The sequence below is a fragment of the Leptodactylus fuscus genome, unplaced genomic scaffold, assembly GCF_031893055.1.
Source record: "Leptodactylus fuscus isolate aLepFus1 unplaced genomic scaffold, aLepFus1.hap2 HAP2_SCAFFOLD_623, whole genome shotgun sequence".
Taxonomy (NCBI): Eukaryota; Metazoa; Chordata; class Amphibia; order Anura; family Leptodactylidae; genus Leptodactylus; species Leptodactylus fuscus.
Window position 1 is genome coordinate 30,317 of NW_027440656.1, and position 23,327 is coordinate 53,643.

The window sequence follows — 23,327 nt, forward strand, 5'->3', positions numbered from 1 at the left end:
TATATCTGACACTGTACTGCACTGCCCCCTGCTGTATACCTGACAGTGTACTGCACTGCCCCCTGCTGTATACCTGACACTGTATTGCACTGCCCCCTGCTGTATACCTGACACTGTACTGCACTGCACCTGCTGTATACCTGACACTGTACTGCACTGCCCCCTACTGTATACATGACACTTTACTACACTGCCCCCTGCTGTATACCTGACATTGTACTGCACTGCCCCTGCTGTATACCTGACACTGCATTGCACTGCCCCCTGCTGTATACCAGACACTGTACTGCACTGCCCCTGCGGTATACTGACACTGTACTGCACTGCCCTGCTGTATACGTTACACTGTACCGCACTACCTCCTACTGTTTACCTGACACAGCACTGGACTGCCTTCTGCTGTATACCTGACACTGCACTGCACTGCCCCCTGCTGTATACCTGACACTGTACTGCACTGCCGCTGCTGTATATCTGACACTGTACTGCCCCTTCTGTATACCTGACACTTTACTGCCCCTGTTGTATACCTGACACTGTACTGCACAGCCCCTGCTGTATACATGACAATTTACTGCATTGCCCCCTGCTGTATACCTGACACTGTGCTGCACTGCCCCTGCGGTATACTGACACTGTACTGCACTGTCCTGCTGTATACGTTACACTGTACTGCACTGCCCCCTGCTGTATACCTGACACTGTACTGCACTGCCCCCTGCTGTATACCTGACACTGCATTGCACTGTCCCCTGCTGTATACCTGACACTGTACTGCACTGCCCCCTGCTGTATACCTGACACTGCACTGCACTGCCCCCTGCTGTATACCTGACACTAAACTGCACCGCCCCCTGCAATATTCCTGACACTGCATTGCACTGGCCCCTGCTGTATACCTGACACTGCATTGCACTGCCCCTGCTGTATACCTGACACTGTACTGCACTGCCCCCCGTTGTATACCTGACACTGCGAAGCACTGCCCCCTGCTGTACATCTGACACTGTACTGCACTGCCCCCTGCTGTGTGCCTGACTCTGTACTGCACTGCCCCCTACTTTATACCTGACACTGCACTGCCCCCTGCTGTATAGCTGACACTGTACTGCACACCCCCTTTCTATTTACCTGACACTGCACTGCCCCCTGCTGTATACCTGAGACTGTACTGCACTGCCCCTGCTGTATAACTGACACTGTACTGCACAGCCCCTGCTGTATACTTGACACTGTACTGCACTGCCCCCTGCTGTATACCTGACACTGTACTGCACTGCCCCTCTGCTGTATACTTGACGCTGTACTGCACTGCCTCTGCTGTATATCTGACACTGTACTGCACTGCCTCCTGCTGTATACCTGACTCTGTACTGCACTGCCCCTGCTGTATATCTGACACTGTACTGCACTGCCCCTGCTGTATATCTGACACTGTACTGCACTGCCTCTGCTGTATACCTGACAGTTTACTGCACTGCCCCTGCTGTATACCTGACACTGTACTGCACTGCCCCCTGCTGTATACCTGACACTGTACTGCACTGCCCCTGCTGTATATCTGACACAGTACTGCCCCTGCTGTATACCTGACACTGTACTGCACTGCCCCCTGCTGTATACATGACACTTTACTGCACTGCCCCTGCTGTATATCTGACATTGTACTGCACTGCCCCCTGCTGTATACCTGACACTGCATTGCACTGCCCCCTGCTGAATACCTGACACTGTACTTCACTGCCCCTGCGGTATACTGACATTGTACTGCACTGCCCTGCTGTATACGTGACACTGTACCGCACTGCCTCCTACTGTTTACCTGACACAGCAATGCACTTCCTTCTGCTGTATATCTGACAAAGCACTGGACTGCCTTCTGCTGTATACCTGACACTGTACTGCACTGCCTCCTGCTTTATACCTGGCACTGTACTGCACTGCCTCCTGCTGTATACCTGACACTGCACTGCACTGGCCCCTGCTGTATACCTGACACTGCATTGCACTGCCCCCTGCTGTATACCTGACACTGCACTGCCCTGCCCCCTGCTGTATACCTGACACGAAACTGCACTGCCCCCTGCAATATTTCTGACACTGCATTGCACTGGCCCCTGCTGTATACCTGAAACTGAAAAGCACTGCCCCCTGCTGTATACTTGACACTGCACTGCCCCCTGCTGTATACCTGACACTGTACTGCACTGCCCCCTACTGTATAACTGACACTGTACTGCCCCCTGCTGTATACTTGACACTGCACTGCACTGCCCCCTGCTGTATACCTGACACTGTACTATGCTTCCCCCTGCTGTATACCTGACACTGCACTGCCCCCTGCTGTATATCTGACACTGTACTACACTGTACTGCACTGCCCCTGCTGTATATCTGACACTGCATTGCACTGCCCCTGCTGTATACCTGACACTGTACTGCACTGCCCCTGCTGTATATCTGACACTGTACTGCACTGCCTCTGCTGTATACCTGACAGTGTACTGCACTGCCCCCTGCTGTATACCTGACACTGTACTGCACTGCCCCTGCTGTATACCTGACACTGTACTGCACTGCCCCCTGCTGTATACCTGACACTGCACTGCACTGGCCCCTTCTGTATACCTGACACTGTACTGCACTGCCCCTGCTGTATACCTGACACTGTACTGCACTGCCCCCTGCTGTATATCTGACACTGTACTGCACTGCTCCTACTATATACCTGACACTGTACTGAACTGCTCCATGCTGTATACCTGACAGTGTACTACACTGCCCCCTGCTGTATACCTGAAACTGTACTGCACTGCCCACTGCTGTATACCTGAAACTGGACTGCACTGCTTCTACTATATACCTGACACTGTACTGCACTGCCTCCTGCTGTATACCTGACACTGCACTGCTTCCTGCTGTATAAGTGACACTGCACTGCCCCTTGCTGACCCCTGCTGTATACCTGACACTGTACTGCACTGCCCCTGCTGTATACTTGACACAGCACTGCACTACTCCCTGCTGTATGTCTGACACTAAACTGCACTGCCCCCTGCTATATACCTGACACTGCATTGCACTGCCCCTGCTGTATACCTGACACTGTACTGCACTGCCCCCTGTTGTATACCTGACACTGTACTGCATTGGCCCCTACTGTTTTCCTGACACTGTATTGCACTGCCCTGCTGTATATCTGACACAGCCTTGTACTGCCCTCTGCTGTATACTTGACACTGTACTGCACCGGCACCAGCTGTGTACCTGACACTGCACTACCCCTGCTATATGCCTGACACCGTACTGAACTGCTCCTACTATATACCTGACACTGTACTGCACTGCCCCCTGCTATAAACCTGACATTGCACTGCCCCCTGCTGTATACCTGACACTGCACTGCTCCCTGCTGTATAAGTGACACTGCACTGCCCCTTGCTGTATACCTGACACTGTACTGCACTGCCCCCTGCTGTATACCTGACACTGCACTGCTCCCTGCTGTATACCTGACACAGCACTGCCCCCTGCTGTATACCTGACACTGTACTGCACTGCCCCCTGCTGTATACCTGACACTGCACTGCTCCCTGCTGTATACCTGACACAGCACTGCCCCCTGCTGTATACCTGACACTATACTGCACTGCCCCAGCTGTATACCTGACAAAGCACTTCACTACCCCCTACTGTATGTCAGACACTAAACTGCACTGCCCCCTGTTATATACCTGACACTGCATTGCACTGGCCCCAGCTTTATACCTGCCACTGTGTTGCACTGCCACTGCTGTATACCTGACACTGTACTGCACAGCTCCTACTATATACCTGACACTGTACTGCACTGCCCCCTGCTGTATACCTGACACTGCACTGCTCCCTGCTGTATACCTGACACAGCACTGCCCCCTGCTGTATACCTGACACTATACTGCACTGCCCCAGCTGTATACCTGACACAGCACTTCACTACCCCTTACTGTATGTCTGACACTAAACTGCACTGCCCCCTGTTATATACCTGACACTGCATTGCACTGGCCCCAGCTTTATACCTGCCACTGTGTTGCACTGCCACTGCTGTATACCTGACACTGTACTGCACAGCTCCTACTATATACCTGACACTGTACTGCACTGCCCCCTGCTATAAACCTGAAACTGCACTGCCCCCTGCTGTTTACCTGACACTGCACTGCTCCCTGCTGTATAAGTGACACTGCACTGCCCCTTGCTATACACCTGACACTGTACTGCACTGCCCCTGCTGTATACCTGACACTGCACTGCCCCCTTCTGTATACCTGACACTGTACTGCACTGCCCCCTACTGTATACCTGACACTGCACTGCCCCCTGCTGTATACCTGACACTGCACTGCCCCTGCTGTATACCTGACACTGTACTGTACTTCCCCCTGCTGTATACCTGACACTGTACTATGCTTCCCCCTTCTATTTACCTGACACTGCACTGCCCCCTGCTGTATACCTGAGACTGTACTGCACTGCCCCTGCTGTATATCTGACACTGTCCTGCACTGCCCCTGCTGTATACCTGACAGTGTACTGCACTGCCTCCTGCTGTATACCTGACAGTGTACTGCACTGCCTCCTGCTGTATACCTGACAGTGTACTGCACTGCCCCCTGCTGTATACCTGACACTGTACTGCACTGCCGCTGCTGTATATCTGACACTGTACTGCCCCTTCTGTATACCTGACACTTTACTGCCCCTGCTGTATACCTGACACTGTACTGCACTGCCCCCTCCTGAATACCTGACACTGCATTGCACTGCCCCCTGCTGTATACCTGACACTGTACTGCCCTGCCCCTGCTGTATACTGACACTGTACTGCACTGTCCTGCTGTATACGTTACACTGTACTGCACTGCCTCCTACTATTTACCTGACACAGCAATGCACTGCCTTCTGCTGTATATCTGACACTGAACTGCACTGCCCCCTGCTGTATACCTGACACTGCATTGCACTGTCCCCTGCTGTATACCTGACACTGTACTGCACTGCCCCCTGCTGTATACCTGAGACTGTACTGCACTGCCCCTGCTGTATACCAGACACTGTACTGCACTGCACCTGCTGTATATCTGACACTGTACTGCACTGCCTCCTGCTGTATACCTGACACTGTACTGCACTGCCCCCTGCTGTAATCCTGACACTGTACTGCACTGCCGCTGCTGTATATCTGACACTGTACTGCCCCTTCTGTATACCTGACACTTTACTGCCCCTGCTGTATACCTGACACTGTACTGCACAGCCCCCTGCTGTATACATGACACTTTACTGCATTGCCCCCTGCTGTATACCTGACACTGTACTGCACTCCCCCCTTCTTTTTACCTGACACTGCATTGCACTGCCCCCTGCTGTATACCTGACACTGTACTGTACTGCCCCTGCTGTATACCTGACACAGCACTTCACTACCCCCTACTGTATGTCTGACACTAAACTGCACTGCCCCCTGTTATATACCTGACACTCCATTGCACTGGCCCCTGCTGTATACCTGACACTGTACTGCACTGCTCCTACTATATACCTGACACTGTACTGCACTGCACCCTGCTATAAACCTGAAACTGCACTGCCCCTTGCTATACACCTGACACTGTACTGCACTGCCCCTGCGGTATACCTGACACTGCACTGCCCCCTTCTGTATACCTGACACTGTACTGCACTGCCCCCTACTGTATACCTGACACTGCACTGCCCCCTGCTGTATACCTGACACTGTACTGCACTGCCCCCTGCTGTATACCTGACACTGTACTGCACTGCCCCTGCTGTATACTGACACTGTACTGCACTGTCCTACTGTATACGTTACACTGTACTGCACTGCCTCCTACTATTTACCTGACACAGCAATGCACTGCCTTCTGCTGTATACCTGACACTTTACTGCACTGCCTCCTGCTCTATACCTGACACTGCATTGCACTGTCCCCTGCTGTATACCTGACACTGTACTGCACTGCCCCCTGCTGTATACCTGACACTGCACTGCACTGACCCCTGCTGTATACCTGACACTAAACTGCACCGCCCCCTGCAATATTCCTGACACTGCATTACACAGGCCCCTGCTGTATACCTGACACTGCATTGCACTGCCTCTGCTGTATACCTGACACTGTACTGCACTGCCCCCCTTGTATACCTGACACTGCAAAGCACTGCCCCCTGCTGTACATCTGACACTGTACTGCACTGCCCCTGCTGTATACCTGACACTGTACTTCACTGCCCCCCGTTGTATACCTGACACTGCAAAGCACTGCCCCCTGCTGTATCCCTGACACTGCACTGCCCCCTGCTGTATACCTGACACTGTACTGCACTGCCCCCTACTTTATACCTGACACTGCACTGCACTGCCCCCTGCTGTATACCTGACACTGTACTGCACTGCCCCCTGCTGTATACCTGACACTGCATTGCACTGCCCCTGCTGTATACCTGACACTGTACTGCACTGCCCTCCGTTGTATACCTGACAATGCAAAGCACTGCCCCCTGCTGTATCCCTGACACTGCACTGCCCCCTGCTGTATACCTGACACTGTACTGCACTGCCCCCTACTTTATACCTGACACTGCACTGCCCCGTGCTGTATACCTGACACTGCACTGCACTGACCCCTGCTGTATACCTGACACTGTACTATACTTCCCCCTGCTGTATACCTGACACTGCACTGCACTCCCCCCTTCTTTTTTCCTGACACTGCACTGCCCCCTGCTGTATACCTGAGACTGTACTGCACTGCCCCTGCTGTATAACTGACACTGTACTGCACAGCCCCTGCTGTATACCTGACACTGTACTGCACTGCCCCCTGCTGTATAACTGACACTGTACTGCACTGCCCCTCTGCTGTATACTTGACACTGTACTGCACTGCCTCTGCTGTATATCTGACACTGTACTGCACTGCCCCCTGCTGTATACCTGACACTGTACTGCACTGCCCCTGCTGTATATCTGACACTGTACTGCACTGCCCCCTGCTGTATATCTGAAACTGTACTGCACTGCCTCTGCTGTATATCTGACACTGTACTGCACTGCCCCCTGCTGTATACCTGACACTGTACTGCACTGCCCCTGCTGTATACCTGACACTGTACTGCACTGCCCCTGCTGTATACCTGACACTGTACTGCACTGTCCCCTGCTGTATACCTGACACTGTACTGCACTGTCCCCTGCTGTATACTTGACACTGTACTTCACTGCCCCCTGCTGTGTACTTGACACTGCACTGCCCCCTGCTGTATTCCTGATGCTGTACTGCACTCCCCCTTCTATTTACTTGACACTGTACTGCACTGCCCCTGCTGTATAACTGACACTGTACTGCACTGCCCCTGCTGTATATCTGACACTGTACTGCCCCTGCTGTATACCTGACACTGTACTGCATTGCCCCCTGCTGTATACATGACACTTTACTGCACTGCCCCCTGCTGTATACCTGACACTGTACTATACTTCCCCCTGCTGTATACCTGACACTGCACTGCCCCCTGCTGTATACCTGAGACAGTACTGCACTGCCCCTGCTGTATAACTGACACTGTACTGCACTGCCCCTGCTGTATACCTGACACTGTACTATACTCCCCCCTTTTATTTACCTGACACTGCACTGCCCCCTGCTGTATACCTGAGACTGTACTGCACTGCCCCTGCTGTATAACTGACACTGTACTGCACAGCCTCTGCTGTATACCTGACACTGTACTGCACTGCCCCCTGCTGTATACCTGACACTGTTGTGCACTGCCCCCTGCTGTATACTTGACTCTGTACTGCACTGCCTCTGCTGTATACCTGACACTGTACTGCACTGCCCCTGCTGTATATCTGACACTGTACTGCACTGCCCCCTGCTGTATACCTGACACTGTACTGCACTGCCCCCTGCTGTATACCTGACACTGCTCTGCTTCCTGCTGTATACCTGACACTGCACTGCCCCTGCTGTATAACTGACACTGTACTGCACTGCCCCTGCTGCTGTATACCTGACACAGCACTGCACTACTCCCTGCTGTATGTCTGACACTAAACTGCACTGCCCCCTGCTGTATATCTGACACTGTACTGCACTGCCCACTGCTGTATACCTGACACTGTACTGCACTGCCCCCTGCTGTATACCTGACACTGTACTGCACTGGCCCCTGCTGTATTCCTGACACTGTACTGCACTGCCCCCCGTTGTATACCTGACACTGCAAAGCACTGCCCCCTTCTGTATCCCTGACACTGCACTGCCCCCTGCTGTATACCTGACACTGTACTGCACTGCCCCCTACTTTATACCTGACACTGCACTGCCCCCTGCTGTATACCTGACACTGTACTATACTCCCCCCTGCTGTATACCTGACACTGCACTGCCCCCTGCTGTATAGCTGACACTGTACTGCACTCCCCCCTTCTATTTACCTGACACTGCAGTGCCCCCTGCTGTATACCTGAGACTGTACTGCACTGCCCCTGCTGTATAACTGACACTGTACTGCACTGCCCCCTGCTGTATAACTGACACTGTACTGCACTGCCCCTCTGCTGTATACTTGACACTGTACTGCACTGCCCCCTGCTGTATACCAGACACTGTACTGCACTGCCCCTGCTGTATATCTGACACTGTACAGCACTGCCCCCTGCTGTATATCTGACACTGTACTGCACTGTCTCTGCTGTATATCTGACACTGTACTGCACTGCCCCCCGTTGTATACCTGACACTGTACTGCACTGCCCCCTGCTGTATATCTGACACTGTACTGCACTGCCTCTGCTGTATATCTGACACTGTACTGCACTGCCCCCTGCTGTATACCTGACACTGTACTGCACTACCCCTGCTGTATACCTGACACTGTACTGCACTGCCCCTGCTGTATACCTGACACTGTACTGCACTGCCCCCTGCTGTATACCTGACACTGTACTGCACTGCCCCCTGCTGTATACTTGACACTGTACTTCACTGCCCCCTGCTGTATACTTGACACTGCACTGCCCCCTGCTGTATACCTGATGCTGTACTGCACTCCCCTCTTCTATTTACTTGACACTGTACTGCACTGCCCCCTGCTGTATACCTGATGCTGTACTGCACTGCCCCTGCTGTATACCTGACACTGTACTGCACTGCCCCCTGCTGTATACCTGACACTGTACTGCACTGCCCCCTGCTGTATACCTGACACTGTACTGCACTGGCCCCTGCTGTATATCTGACACTGTACTGCCCCTGCTGTATACCTGACACTGTACTGCATTGCCCCCTGCTGTATACATGACACTTTACTGCACTTCCCCCTGCTGTATACCTGACACTGTACTATACTTCCCCCTGCTGTATACCTGACACTGCACTGCCCCCTGCTGTATAGCTGACACTGTACTGCACTCCCCCCTTTTATTTACCTGACACTGCACTGCCCCCTGCTGTATACCTGAGACTGTACTGCACTGCCCCTGCTGTATACCTGACACTGTACTGCACAGCCTCTGCTGTATACCAGACACTGTTCTGCACTGCCTCTGCTGTATATCTGACACTGTACTGCACTGCCCCCTGCTGTATACCTGACACTGTACTGCACTGCCCCTGCTGTATATCTGACACTGTACTGCACTGCCCCCTGCTGTATACCTGACACTGCTCTGCTCCCTGCTGTATACCTGACACTGCACTGCCCCTGCTTTATAACTGACACTAAACTGCACTGCCCCCTGCTGTATATCTGACACTGTACTGCACTGCCCCCTGCTGTATACCTGACACTGTACTGCACTGCCCCCTGCTGTATACCTGACACTATACTGCACTGGCCCCTGCTGTATTCCTGACACTGTATTGCACTGCCCTGCTGTATATCTGACACAGCCTTGTACTGCCCTCTGCTGTATACTTGACACTGTACTGCACCGGCACCAGCTGTGTACCTGACACTGCACTGCACTACCCCTGCTATATGCCTGACACCGTACTGAACTGCTCCTACTATATACCTGACACTGTACTGCACTGCCCCCTGCTGTATACCTGACACTGCACTGCCCCCTGCTGTATACCTGACACTGCACTGCCCCCTGCTGTATAACTGTCACAGCACTGCACTACCCCCTACTGTATGTCTGACACTAAACTGCACTGCCCCCTGTTATATACTTGACACTGCATTGCACTGGCCCCTGCTGTATACCTGACACTGTACTGCACTGCTCCTACTATATACCTGACACTGTACTGCACTGCCCCCTGCTATAAACCTGAAACTGCACTGCCCCCTGCTGTATACCTGACAATGCACTGCTCCCTGCTGTATAAGTGACACTGCACTGCCCCTTGCTATACACCTGAAACTGTACTGCACTGCCCCCTACTGTATACCTGACACTGCACTGCCCCCTGCTGTATACCTGACACTGTACTGCACTGCCCCCTGTTGTATACCTGACTCTGTACTGCTCTGGCCCCGGCTGTATACCTGACACTGTACTGCACTGCCCCTGCTGTATACCTGACACTGTACTGCACTGCCCCCTACTGTATACCTGACACTGCACTGCCCCTGCTGTATACCTGACACTGTACTGTACTTCCCCCTGCTGTATACTTGACAATGTACTGCACTGCCCCCTGCTGTATACCTGACACTGTACTGCACTGCCCCTGCTGTATACCTGACACTGTACTGCACTGCTCCTGCTGTATACCTGACACTGTACTGCACTGCCCCCTGCTGTATACCTGACACTGTACTGCACTGCCCCTGCTGTATACCTGACACTGTACTGCACTGCCCCCTGCTGTATACCTGACACTGTACTGCACTGCCCCTGCTGTATATCTGACACTGTACTGCACTGCCCCCTGCTGTATACCTGACAGTGTACTGCACTGCCCCCTGCTGTATACCTGACACTGTATTGCACTGCCCCCTGCTGTATACCTGACACTGTACTGCACTGCACCTGCTGTATACCTGACACTGTACTGCACTGCCCCCTACTGTATACATGACACTTTACTACACTGCCCCCTGCTGTATACCTGACATTGTACTGCACTGCCCCTGCTGTATACCTGACACTGCATTGCACTGCCCCCTGCTGTATACCTGACACTGTACTGCACTGCCCCTGCGGTATACTGACACTGTACTGCACTGCCCTGCTGTATACGTTACACTGTACCGCACTACCTCCTACTGTTTACCTGACACAGCACTGGACTGCCTTCTGCTGTATACCTGACACTGCACTGCACTGCCCCCTGCTGTATACCTGACACTGTACTGCACTGCCGCTGCTGTATATCTGACACTGTACTGCCCCTTCTGTATACCTGACACTTTACTGCCCCTGTTGTATACCTGACACTGTACTGCACAGCCCCTGCTGTATACATGACAATTTACTGCATTGCCCCCTGCTGTATACCTGACACTGTACTGCACTGCCCCCTGCTGTATACCTGACACTGCATTGCACTGCCCCCTGCTGTATACCTGACACTGTGCTGCACTGCCCCTGCGGTATACTGACACTGTACTGCACTGTCCTGCTGTATACGTTACACTGTACTGCACTGCCTCCTACTATTTACCTGACACAGCAATGCACTGCTCCTACTATATACCTGACACTGTACTGCACTGCCCCCTGCTCTATACCTGACACTGCATTGCACTGTCCCCTGCTGTATACCTGACACTGTACTGCACTGCCCCCTGCTGTATACCTGACACTGCACTGCACTGCCCCCTGCTGTATACCTGACACTAAACTGCACCGCCCCCTGCAATATTCCTGACACTGCATTGCACTGGCCCCTGCTGTATACCTGACACTGCATTGCACTGCCCCTGCTGTATACCTGACACTGCGAAGCACTGCCCCCTGCTGTACATCTGACACTGTACTGCACTGCCCCCTGCTGTATACCTGACTCTGTACTGCACTGCCCCCTACTTTATACCTGACACTGCACTGCCCCCTGCTGTATAGCTGACACTGTACTGCACACCCCCTTTCTATTTACCTGACACTGCACTGCCCCCTGCTGTATACCTGAGACTGTACTGCACTGCCCCTGCTGTATAACTGACACTGTACTGCACAGCCCCTGCTGTATACTTGACACTGTACTGCACTGCCCCCTGCTGTATACCTGACACTGTACTGCACTGTCCCTCTGCTGTATACTTGACGCTGTACTGCACTGCCTCTGCTGTATATCTGACACTGTACTGCACTGCCTCCTGCTGTATACCTGACTCTGTACTGCACTGCCCCTGCTGTATATCTGACACTGTACTGCACTGCCCCTGCTGTATATCTGACACTGTACTGCACTGCCTCTGCTGTATACCTGACAGTTTACTGCACTGCCCCTGCTGTATACCTGACACTGTACTGCACTGCCCCCTGCTGTATACCTGACACTGTACTGCACTGCCCCTGCTGTATATCTGACACAGTACTGCCCCTGCTGTATACCTGACACTGTACTGCACTGCCCCCTTCTGTATACATGACACTTTACTGCACTGCCCCTGCTGTATACCTTACATTGTACTGCACTGCCCCCTGCTGTATACCTGACACTGCATTGCACTGCCCCCTGCTGAATACCTGACACTGTACTTCACTGCCCCTGCGGTATACTGACATTGTACTGCACTGCCCTGCTGTATACGTGACACTGTACCGCACTGCCTCCTACTGTTTACCTGACACAGCAATGCACTTCCTTCTGCTGTATATCTGACAAAGCACTGGACTGCCTTCTGCTGTATACCTGACACTGTACTGCACTGCCTCCTGCTTTATACCTGGCACTGTACTGCACTGCCTCCTGCTGTATACCTGACACTGCACTGCACTGGCCCCTGCTGTATACTTGACACTGCATTGCACTGCCCCCTGCTGTATACCTGACACTGCACTGCCCTGCCCCCTGCTGTATACCTGACATGAAACTGCACTGCCCCCTGCAATATTCCTGACACTGCATTGCACTGCCCCCTGCTGAATACCTGACACTGTACTTCACTGCCCCTGCGGTATACTGACATTGTACTGCACTGCCCTGCTGTATACGTGACACTGTACCGCACTGCCTCCTACTGTTTACCTGACACAGCAATGCACTTCCTTCTGCTGTATATCTGACAAAGCACTGGACTGCCTTCTGCTGTATACCTGACACTGTACTGCACTGCCTCCTGCTTTATACCTGGCACTATACTGCACTGCCTCCTGCTGTATACCTGACACTGCACTGCACTGGCCCCTGCTGTATACCTGACACTGCATTGCACTGCCCCCTGCTGTATACCTGACACTGCACTGCCCTGCCCCCTGCTGTATACCTGACACGAAACTGCACTGCCCCCTGCAATATTCCTGACACTGCATTGCACTGGCCCCTGCTGTATACCTGAAACTGAAAAGCACTGCCCCCTGCTGTATACTTGACACTGCACTGCCCCCTGCTGTATACCTGACACTGTACTGCACTGCCCCCTACTGTATAACTGACACTGTACTGCCCCCTGCTGTATACTTGACACTGCACTGCACTGCCCCCTGCTGTATACCTGACACTGTACTATGCTTCCCCCTGCTGTATACCTGACACTGCACTGCCCCCTGCTGTATATCTGACACTGTACTACACTGTACTGCACTGCCCCTGCTGTATATCTGACACTGCATTGCACTGCCCCTGCTGTATACCTGACACTGTACTGCACTGCCCCTGCTGTATACCTGACACTGTACTGCACTGCCCCTGCTGTATACCTGACACTGTACTGCACTGCCCCCTGCTGTATACCTGACACTGCACTGCACTGGCCCCTTCTGTATACCTGACACTGTACTGCACTGCCCCTGCTGTATACCTGACACTGTACTGCACTGCCCCCTGCTGTATATCTGACACTGTACTGCACTGCTCCTACTATATACCTGACACTGTACTGAACTGCTCCATGCTGTATACCTGACAGTGTACTACACTGCCCCCTGCTGTATACCTGACAGTGTACTACACTGCCCCCTGCTGTATACCTGAAACTGTACTGCACTGCCCACTGCTGTATACCTGAAACTGTACTGCACTGCTTCTACTATATACCTGACACTGTACTGCACTGCCTCCTGCTGTATACCTGACACTGCACTGCTTCCTGCTGTATAAGTGACACTGCACTGCCCCTTGCTGACCCCTGCTGTATACCTGACACTGTACTGCACTACCCCTGCTGTATACTTGACACAGCACTGCACTACTCCCTGCTGTATGTCTGACACTAAACTGCACTGCCCCCTGCTATATACCTGACACTGCATTGCACTGCCCCTGCTGTATACCTGACACTGTACTGCACTGCCCCCTGTTGTATACCTGACACTGTACTGCATTGGCCCCTACTGTTTTCCTGACACTGTATTGCACTGCCCTGCTGTATATCTGACACAGCCTTGTACTGCCCTCTGCTGTATACTTGACACTGTACTGCACCGGCACCAGCTGTGTACCTGACACTGCACTACCCCTGCTATATGCCTGACACCGTACTGAACTGCTCCTACTATATACCTGACACTGTACTGCACTGCCCCCTGCTATAAACCTGACATTGCACTGCCCCCTGCTGTATACCTGACACTGCACTGCTCCCTGCTGTATAAGTGACACTGCACTGCCCCTTGCTGTATACCTGACACTGTACTGCACTGCCCCCTGCTGTATACCTGACACTGCACTGCTCCCTGCTGTATACCTGACACAGCACTGCCCCCTGCTGTATACCTGACACTGTACTGCACTGCCCCCTGCTGTATACCTGACACTGCACTGCTCCCTGCTGTATACCTGACACAGCACTGCCCCCTGCTGTATACCTGACACTATACTGCACTGCCCCAGCTGTATACCTGACAAAGCACTTCACTACCCCCTACTGTATGTCTCACACTAAACTGCACTGCCCCCTGTTATATACCTGACACTGCATTGCACTGGCCCCAGCTTTATACCTGCCACTGTGTTGCACTGCCACTGCTGTATACCTGACACTGTACTGCACAGCTCCTACTATATACCTGACACTGTACTGCACTGCCCCCTGCTGTATACCTGACACTGCACTGCTCCCTGCTGTATACCTGACACAGCACTGCCCCCTGCTGTATACCTGACACTATACTGCACTGCCCCAGCTGTATACCTGACACAGCACTTCACTACCCCTTACTGTATGTCTGACACTAAACTGCACTGCCCCCTGTTATATACCTGACACTGCATTGCACTGGCCCCAGCTTTATACCTGCCACTGTGTTGCACTGCCACTGCTGTATACCTGACACTGTACTGCACAGCTCCTACTATATACCTGACACTGTACTGCACTGCCCCCTGCTATAAACCTGAAACTGCACTGCCCCCTGCTGTTTACCTGACACTGCACTGCTCCCTGCTGTATAAGTGACACTGCACTGCCCCTTGCTATACACCTGACACTGTACTGCACTGCCCCTGCTGTATACCTGACACTGCACTGCCCCCTTCTGTATACCTGACACTGTACTGCACTGCCCCCTACTGTATACCTGACACTGCACTGCCCCCTGCTGTATACCTGACACTGCACTGCCCCTGCTGTATACCTGACACTGTACTGTACTTCCCCCTGCTGTATACCTGACACTGTACTATGCTTCCCCCTTCTATTTACCTGACACTGCACTGCCCCCTGCTGTATACCTGAGACTGTACTGCACTGCCCCTGCTGTATATCTGACACTGTCCTGCACTGCCCCTGCTGTATACCTGACAGTGTACTGCACTGCCTCCTGCTGTATACCTGACAGTGTACTGCACTGCCTCCTGCTGTATACCTGACAGTGTACTGCACTGCCCCCTGCTGTATACCTGACACTGTACTGCACTGCCGCTGCTGTATATCTGACACTGTACTGCCCCTTCTGTATACCTGACACTTTACTGCCCCTGCTGTATACCTGACACTGTACTGCACTGCCCCCTCCTGAATACCTGACACTGCATTGCACTGCCCCCTGCTGTATACCTGACACTGTACTGCCCTGCCCCTGCTGTATACTGACACTGTACTGCACTGTCCTGCTGTATACGTTACACTGTACTGCACTGCCTCCTACTATTTACCTGACACAGCAATGCACTGCCTTCTGCTGTATATCTGACACTGAACTGCACTGCCCCCTGCTGTATACCTGACACTGCATTGCACTGTCCCCTGCTGTATACCTGACACTGTACTGCACTGCCCCCTGCTGTATACCTGACACTGCACTGCACTGCCCCCTGCTGTATACCTGACACTAAACTGCACCGCCCCTTGCAATATTCCTGACACTGCATTGCACTGGCCCCTGCTGTATACCTGACACTGCATTGCACTGCCCCTGCTGTATACCTGACACTGTACTGCACTGCCCCCCGTTGTATACCTGACACTGCAAAGCACTGCCCCCTGCTGTACATCTGACACTGTACTGCACTGCCCCCTGCTGTATCCCTGACACTGCACTGCCCCCTTCTGTATACCTGACACTGTACTATACTTCCCCCTACTGTATACCTGACACTGCACTGCCCCCTGCTGTATAGCTGACACTGTACTGCACTCCCCCCTTCTATTTACCTGACACTGCACTGCCCCCTGCTGTACACCTGAGACTGTACTGCACTGCCCCTGCTGTATACCTGACACTGTACTGCACTGACCCTGCTGTATATCTGACACTGTACTGCACTGCCTCTGCTGTATACCTGACAGTGTACTGCACTGCCCCCTGCTGTATACCTGACACTGTACTGCCCCTGCTGTATACCTGACACTGTACTGCATTGCCCCCTGCTGTATACATGACACTTTACTGCACTGCCCCCTGCTGTATACCTGACACTGCATTGGACTGCCCCCTCCTGTATACCTGACACTGTACTGCACTGCCCTGCTGTATACGTGACACTGTACTGCACTGCCTCCTACTGTTTACTTGACACAGCAATGCACTGCCTTCTGCTGTATATCTGACACTGTACTGCACTGCCCCCTGCTGTATACCTGACACTTTACTGCACTGCCTCCTGCTTTATACATGACACTGTACTGCACTGCCTCCTGCTGTATATCTGACACTGCATTGCACTGTCCCCTGCTGTATACCTGACACTGCACTGCACTGCCCCCTGCTGTATACCTGACACTGCACTGCACTGCCCCTTGCTGTATGCCTGACATTAAACTGCACTGCCCCCTGCAATATTCCTGACACTGCATTGCACTGCCCCTGCTGTATACCTGACACTGTACTGCACTGCCCCCCGCTGTATATCTGACACTGCAAAGCACTGCCCCCTGCTGTATATCTGACACTGTACTGCACTGCCCCCTGCTGTATACCTGACACTGCACTGCCCCCTGCTGTATACCTGACACTGTACTATACTTCCCCCTGCTGTATACCTGATACTCCACTGCCCCCTGCTGTATACCTGACACTGTACTGCACTTCCCCCTTCTATTTACCTGACACTGCACTGCCCCTGCTGTATACCTGACACTGTACTGCACTGCCCCTGCTGTATAACTGACACTGTACTGCAGTGCCCCTGCTGTATATCTGACACTGTACTGCACTGCCCCTGCTGTATACCTGACACTGTACTGCAGTGCCCCTGCTGTATATCTGACACTGTACTGCACTGCCCGTGCTGTATATCTGACACTGTACTGCACTGCCCCCCTGCTGTATACTTGACACTGTACTGTACTGCCTCTGCTGTATATCTGACACTGTACTGCACTGCCCCCTGCTGTATACCTGACACTGTACTGCACTGCCCCCTGCTGTATACCTGACACTGTACTGCACTGCCTCCTGTTGTATACCTGACACTGTACTGCACTGCCCCCTGCTTTATACCTGACACTTTACTGCACTGCCCCCTGCTGTATACCTGACACTGTACTGCACTGCCCCCTGCTGTATACCTGACACTGTACTGCACTGCCTCCTGTTGTATACCTGACACTGTACTGCACTGCCTCTGCTGTATACCTGACACTGTACTGCACTGCCCCTGCTGTATACCTGACACTGTACTGCACTGCCCCTGCTGTATATCTGACACTGTACTGCACTGCCCCCTGCTGTATACATTACACTGTACGGCTTCCTCCCCCTTACCTTTATATAGTTTGGCCCCTTACTCCAGCCTAGGGCCCTGTTATGTCTAATCTTTGCCCTCTTTTTTTCCGCAGGATGTCACTGGGCAGGGATGTGGCGAGTCTCACCAGCCTGTGTCTGCAGAACATCGCAGAGAACATGCAGAGCACCTGGATGACTGACTATACCGACAAGAACATGGAGGACTACAACTTCATGTACATCGAGGGGCCCTTCAACCAGCTGGGTGAGCACTGCAGCCCCACGTATCCAGTGTACATGGAGAGCGCACTTACCCCACACAGTAGTATACAACTCCGAAGGGTCTGTGCCCCCGCAGGGTAAGGGGCCATACACATCTCGTTATACGTGTCCGCCTGACTGATACATGGTGTAGGTTCTGCTCTCTGTCCGCCCCTGTCCGTTCTGGCCTCTGTCCGCCCCTGTCCATTCTGGCCTCTGTCCGTTCTGGCCTCTGTCCGCTCTGGCCTCTGTCCGCCCCTGTCCGTTCTGGCCTCTGTCCACCTCTGTCCGTTCTGGCCTCTGTCCGTTCTGGCCTCTGTCCGCCCCTCTCCATTCTGGTCTCTGTCCGTTCTGGTCTCTGTCCACCTCTGTCCATTCTGGCCTCTGTCCGTCCCTCTCCGTTCCGGTCTCTGTCCGCTCTGGCCTCTGTCCGTTCCGGTCTCTGTCCGCTCTGGCCTCTGTCCGTTCCGGTCTCTGTCCGTTCTGGCCCCTGTCCGTTCTGGCCCCTGTCCGTTCTGGCCTCTGTCCGTTCTGTCCTCTGTCCATTCTGGTCTCTGTCCGCCTCTGTCCATTCTGGTCTCTGTCCGCTCTGGCCTCTGTCCGTTCTGTCCTCTGTCCGCCTCTGTCCGTTCTGTCCTCTGTCCGCCTCTGTCCATTCTGGTCTCTGTCCGCCCCTGTCCGTTCTGGCCTCTGTCCGTTCTGGCCTCTGTCCGTTCTGGCCTCTGTCCATTCTGGCCTCTGTCTGCCCCTGTCCATTCTGGCCTCTGTCCGCCCCTCTCTGTTCTGGTCTCTGTCCGTTCTGGTCTCTGTCCGTTCTGGTCTCTGTCCGTTCTGGTCTCTGTCCGTTCTGGCCTCTGTCCGTTCTGGCCTCTGTCCGCCCCTGTCCGTTCTGGCCTCTGTCCGTTCTGGCCTCTGTCCATTCTGGCCTCTGTCCGCCCCTGTCCATTCTGGCCTCTGTCCGTTCTGGCCTCTGTCCACCCCTCTCCGTTCCAGTCTCTGTCCGTTCTGGTCTCTGTCCGTTCTGCCCTCTGTCCGCTCTGGCCTCTGTCCGCTCTGGCCTCTGTCCGCCCCTCTCCATTCTGTTCTCTGTCCGCTCTGGCCTCTGTCCGTTCTGGCCTCTGTCCGTTCTGGCCTCTGTCCGTTCTGGCCTCTGTCCGCCCCTGTCCGTTCTGGCCTCTGTCCGCCCCTGTCCATTCTGGCCTCTGTCCGTTCTGGCCTCTGTCCGCCCCTCTCCGTTCTGGTCTCTGTCCGTTCTGGTCTCTGTCCGTTCTGGCCTCTGTCTGCCCCTGTCCATTCTGGTCTCTGTCCGTTCTGGCCTCTGTCCGCCCCTGTCCATTCTGGCCCCTCTCCGTTCTGGTCTCTGTCCATTCTGGTCTCTGTCCGTTCTGGCCTCTGTCTGCCCCTGTCCATTCTGGTCTCTGTCCGTTCTGGTCTCTGTCCGTTCTGGTCTCTATCCGTTCTGGCCTCTGTCCGCCCCTGTCCATTCTGGTCTCTGTCCGTTCTGGTCTCTGTCCGTTCTGGTCTCTGTCCATTCTGGCCTCTGTCCGCCCCTCTCCGTTTTGGTCTCTGTCCGTTCTGGTCTCTGTCCGTTCTGGCCCCTCTCCGTTCTGGTCTCTGTCCGTTCTGGTCTCTGTCCGTTCTGGCCTCTGTCCGTTCTGGCCTCTGTCCGCCCCTGTCCGTTCTGGTCTCTGTCCATTCTGGCCTCTGTCCATTCTGGCCTCTGTCCGCCCCTGTCCATTCTGGCCTCTGTCCGTTCTGGCCTCTGTCCGCCCCTCTCCGTTCTGGTCTCTGTCCGTTCTGGCCTCTGTCCGCTCTGGCCTCTGTCCGCTCTGGCCTCTGTCCGTTCTGGTCTTTGTCCGTTCTGGTCTTTGTCCGTTCTGGTCTCTGTCCGTTCTGGTCTCTATCCGTTCTGGTCTTTGTCCGTTCTGGTCTCTGTCCGTTCTGGTCTCTGTCCGTTCTGGTCTTTGTCCGTTCTGGTCTCTGTCCGTTCTGGTCTCTGTCCGTTCTGGTCTCTGTCCGTTCTGGTCTCTGTCCGTTCTGGTCTCTGTCCGTTCTGGTCTTTGTCCGTTCTGGTCTCTGTCCGTTCTGGTCTCTGTCCGTTCTGGTCTCTGTCCGTTCTGACCTCTGTCCGTTCTGGTCTCTGTCCGTTCTGGTCTCTGTCCGTTCTGGTCTCTGTCCGTTCTGGTCTCTGTCCGTTCTGGCCTCTGTCCGTTCTGGTCTCTGTCCGTTCTGGTCTCTGTCCGTTCTGGTCTCTGTCCGTTCTGGTCTCTGTTTGTTTTGGTCTCTGTCCGTTCTGGTCTCTGTCCGTTCTGGTCTCTGTCCGTTCTGGTCTCTGTCCGTTCTGGTCTCTGTCTGTTTTGGTCTCTGTCCGTTCTGGCCTCTGTCCGTTCTGACCTCTGTCCGTTCTGGTCTCTGTCCGTTCTGGCCTCTGTCCGTTCTGACCTCTGTCCGTTCTGGTCTCTGTCCGTTCTGGTCTCTGTCCGTTCCGGCCTCTTTTATGTACAAGGATACAGCGATTTGCAGCCGTCCTATTGGCACTACAATAGCATTACACTAGATTAGATACACCAGATTAGACACACCAGATTAGATACACCAGATTAGATACACTAGATTAGATACACCAGATTAGACACACCAGATTAGATACACCAGATTAGATACACTAGATTAGACACACTCTATTAGATACACTAGATTAGATACACCAGACTAGATACACTACATTAGATACACCAGACTAGATACACTAGATTACATACACCAGATTAGACACACTAGATTAGATACACCAGACTAGATACACTACATTAGATACACTAGATTAAATACACTCTATTAGACACACCAGATTAGACACACCAGATTAGATACACTAGATTAGATACACCAGATTAGATACACCAGACTAGATACACTCTATTAGACACACCAGATTAGACACACCAGATTAGATACACTAGATTAGATACACTAGATTAGATACACCAGACTAGATACACTCTATTAGACACACCAGATTAGATCTAAGATTAGATACACCAGACTAGATATATTAGATTCAATACACTACATTAGATACACTAGATTAGATACACTCTATTAGACACACCAGATTCGACACACCAGATTAGACACACCAGTTTAGATACATCAGATTAGATACTCTAGATTAGATACACTAGATTAGATACACCGAATTAGATACACTAGATTAGATACACTCTATTAGAAACACCAGATTGGATACGCTAGATTAGATACATTCTATTAGACACACCAGATTAGACACACCAGTTTAGATACACCAGATTAGATACACTAGATTAGATACTCTCTATTAGACACACCAGATTAGACACACCAGATTCGACATACCAGATTAGACACACCAGTTTAGATACACCAGATTAGATACGCTAGATTAGATACACTAGATTAGATACACAAGATTAGATACTCTAGATTAGATACACTCTATTAGAAACACCAGATTGGATACACCAGATTAGATACACTAAATTAGATACACTAGATTAGATACGCCGAATTAGATACATTAGATTAGATACACTAGATTAGATACACTAGATTAGATACACCAGATTAGACACACCAGATTAGATACACCAGATTAGACACACCAGATTCGACACACCAGATTAGACACACCAGATTAGATACTCTAGATTAGATACACTAGATTAGATACACCGAATTAGATACACTAGATTAGATACACTCTATTAGAAACACCAGATTGGATACGCTAGATTAGATACATTCTATTAGACACACCAGATTAGACACACCAGATTAGACACACCAGTTTAGATACACCAGATTAGATACACTAGATTAGATACACTTTATTAGAAACACCAGATTGGATACAGTAGATTAGATACACCAGATTAGATACACTAGATTAGATACTCTCTATTAGACACACCAGATTAGACACACCAGATTCGACATACCAGATTAGACACACCAGTTTAGATACACCAGATTAGATACTCTAGATTAGATACACTCTATTAGAAACACCAGATTGGATACACCAGATTCGACACACCAGATTAGACACACCAGATTAGATACACTAGATTAAATACACCAGTTTAGATACACCAGTTTAGATACACCAGTTTAGATACACCAGATTAGATACACTAGATTAGATACACTCTATTAGACACACCGGATTAGATACATTAGATTAGATACACCAGATTAGATACACTAGATTAGATACACCAGATTAGATACACCAGACTAGCAGACTAGACACACCAGATTGGATACACTAGATTAGATACACCGAATTAGATACACTAGATTAGATACACTAGATTAGATACACTAGATTAGATACACTAGATTAGATACACCAGATTAGACACACCAGATTAGATACACCAGATTAGACACACCAGATTCGACACACCAGATTAGATACTCTAGATTAGATACACTAGATTAGATACACCGAATTAGATACACTAGATTAGATACACTTTATTAGAAACACCAGATTGGATACAGTAGATTAGATACACCAGATTAGATACACTAGATTAGATACTCTCTATTAGACACACCAGATTAGACACACCAGATTCGACATACCAGATTAGACACACCAGTTTAGATACACCAGATTAGATACGCTAGATTAGATACACTAGATTAGATACACAAGATTAGATACTCTAGATTAGATACACTCTATTAGAAACACCAGATTAGACACACCAGATTAGATACA

General features: G+C 51.8%; 1 protein-coding gene across 1 annotated transcript in view; it reads left to right on the top strand.

Annotated features, from left to right (window-relative positions):
• Positions 1 to 23,327, top strand: part of LOC142188680 (uncharacterized) — a 46,763-nt gene that overhangs the window by 17,199 nt on the left and 6,237 nt on the right. Inside the window, exon 2 of the mRNA XM_075261919.1 lies at positions 18,409 to 18,560. Coding sequence (XP_075118020.1) covers positions 18,410 to 18,560 — 151 coding nt within the window. The 5' untranslated portion in view covers position 18,409. The remainder of the gene's footprint in view (positions 1 to 18,408; positions 18,561 to 23,327) is intronic.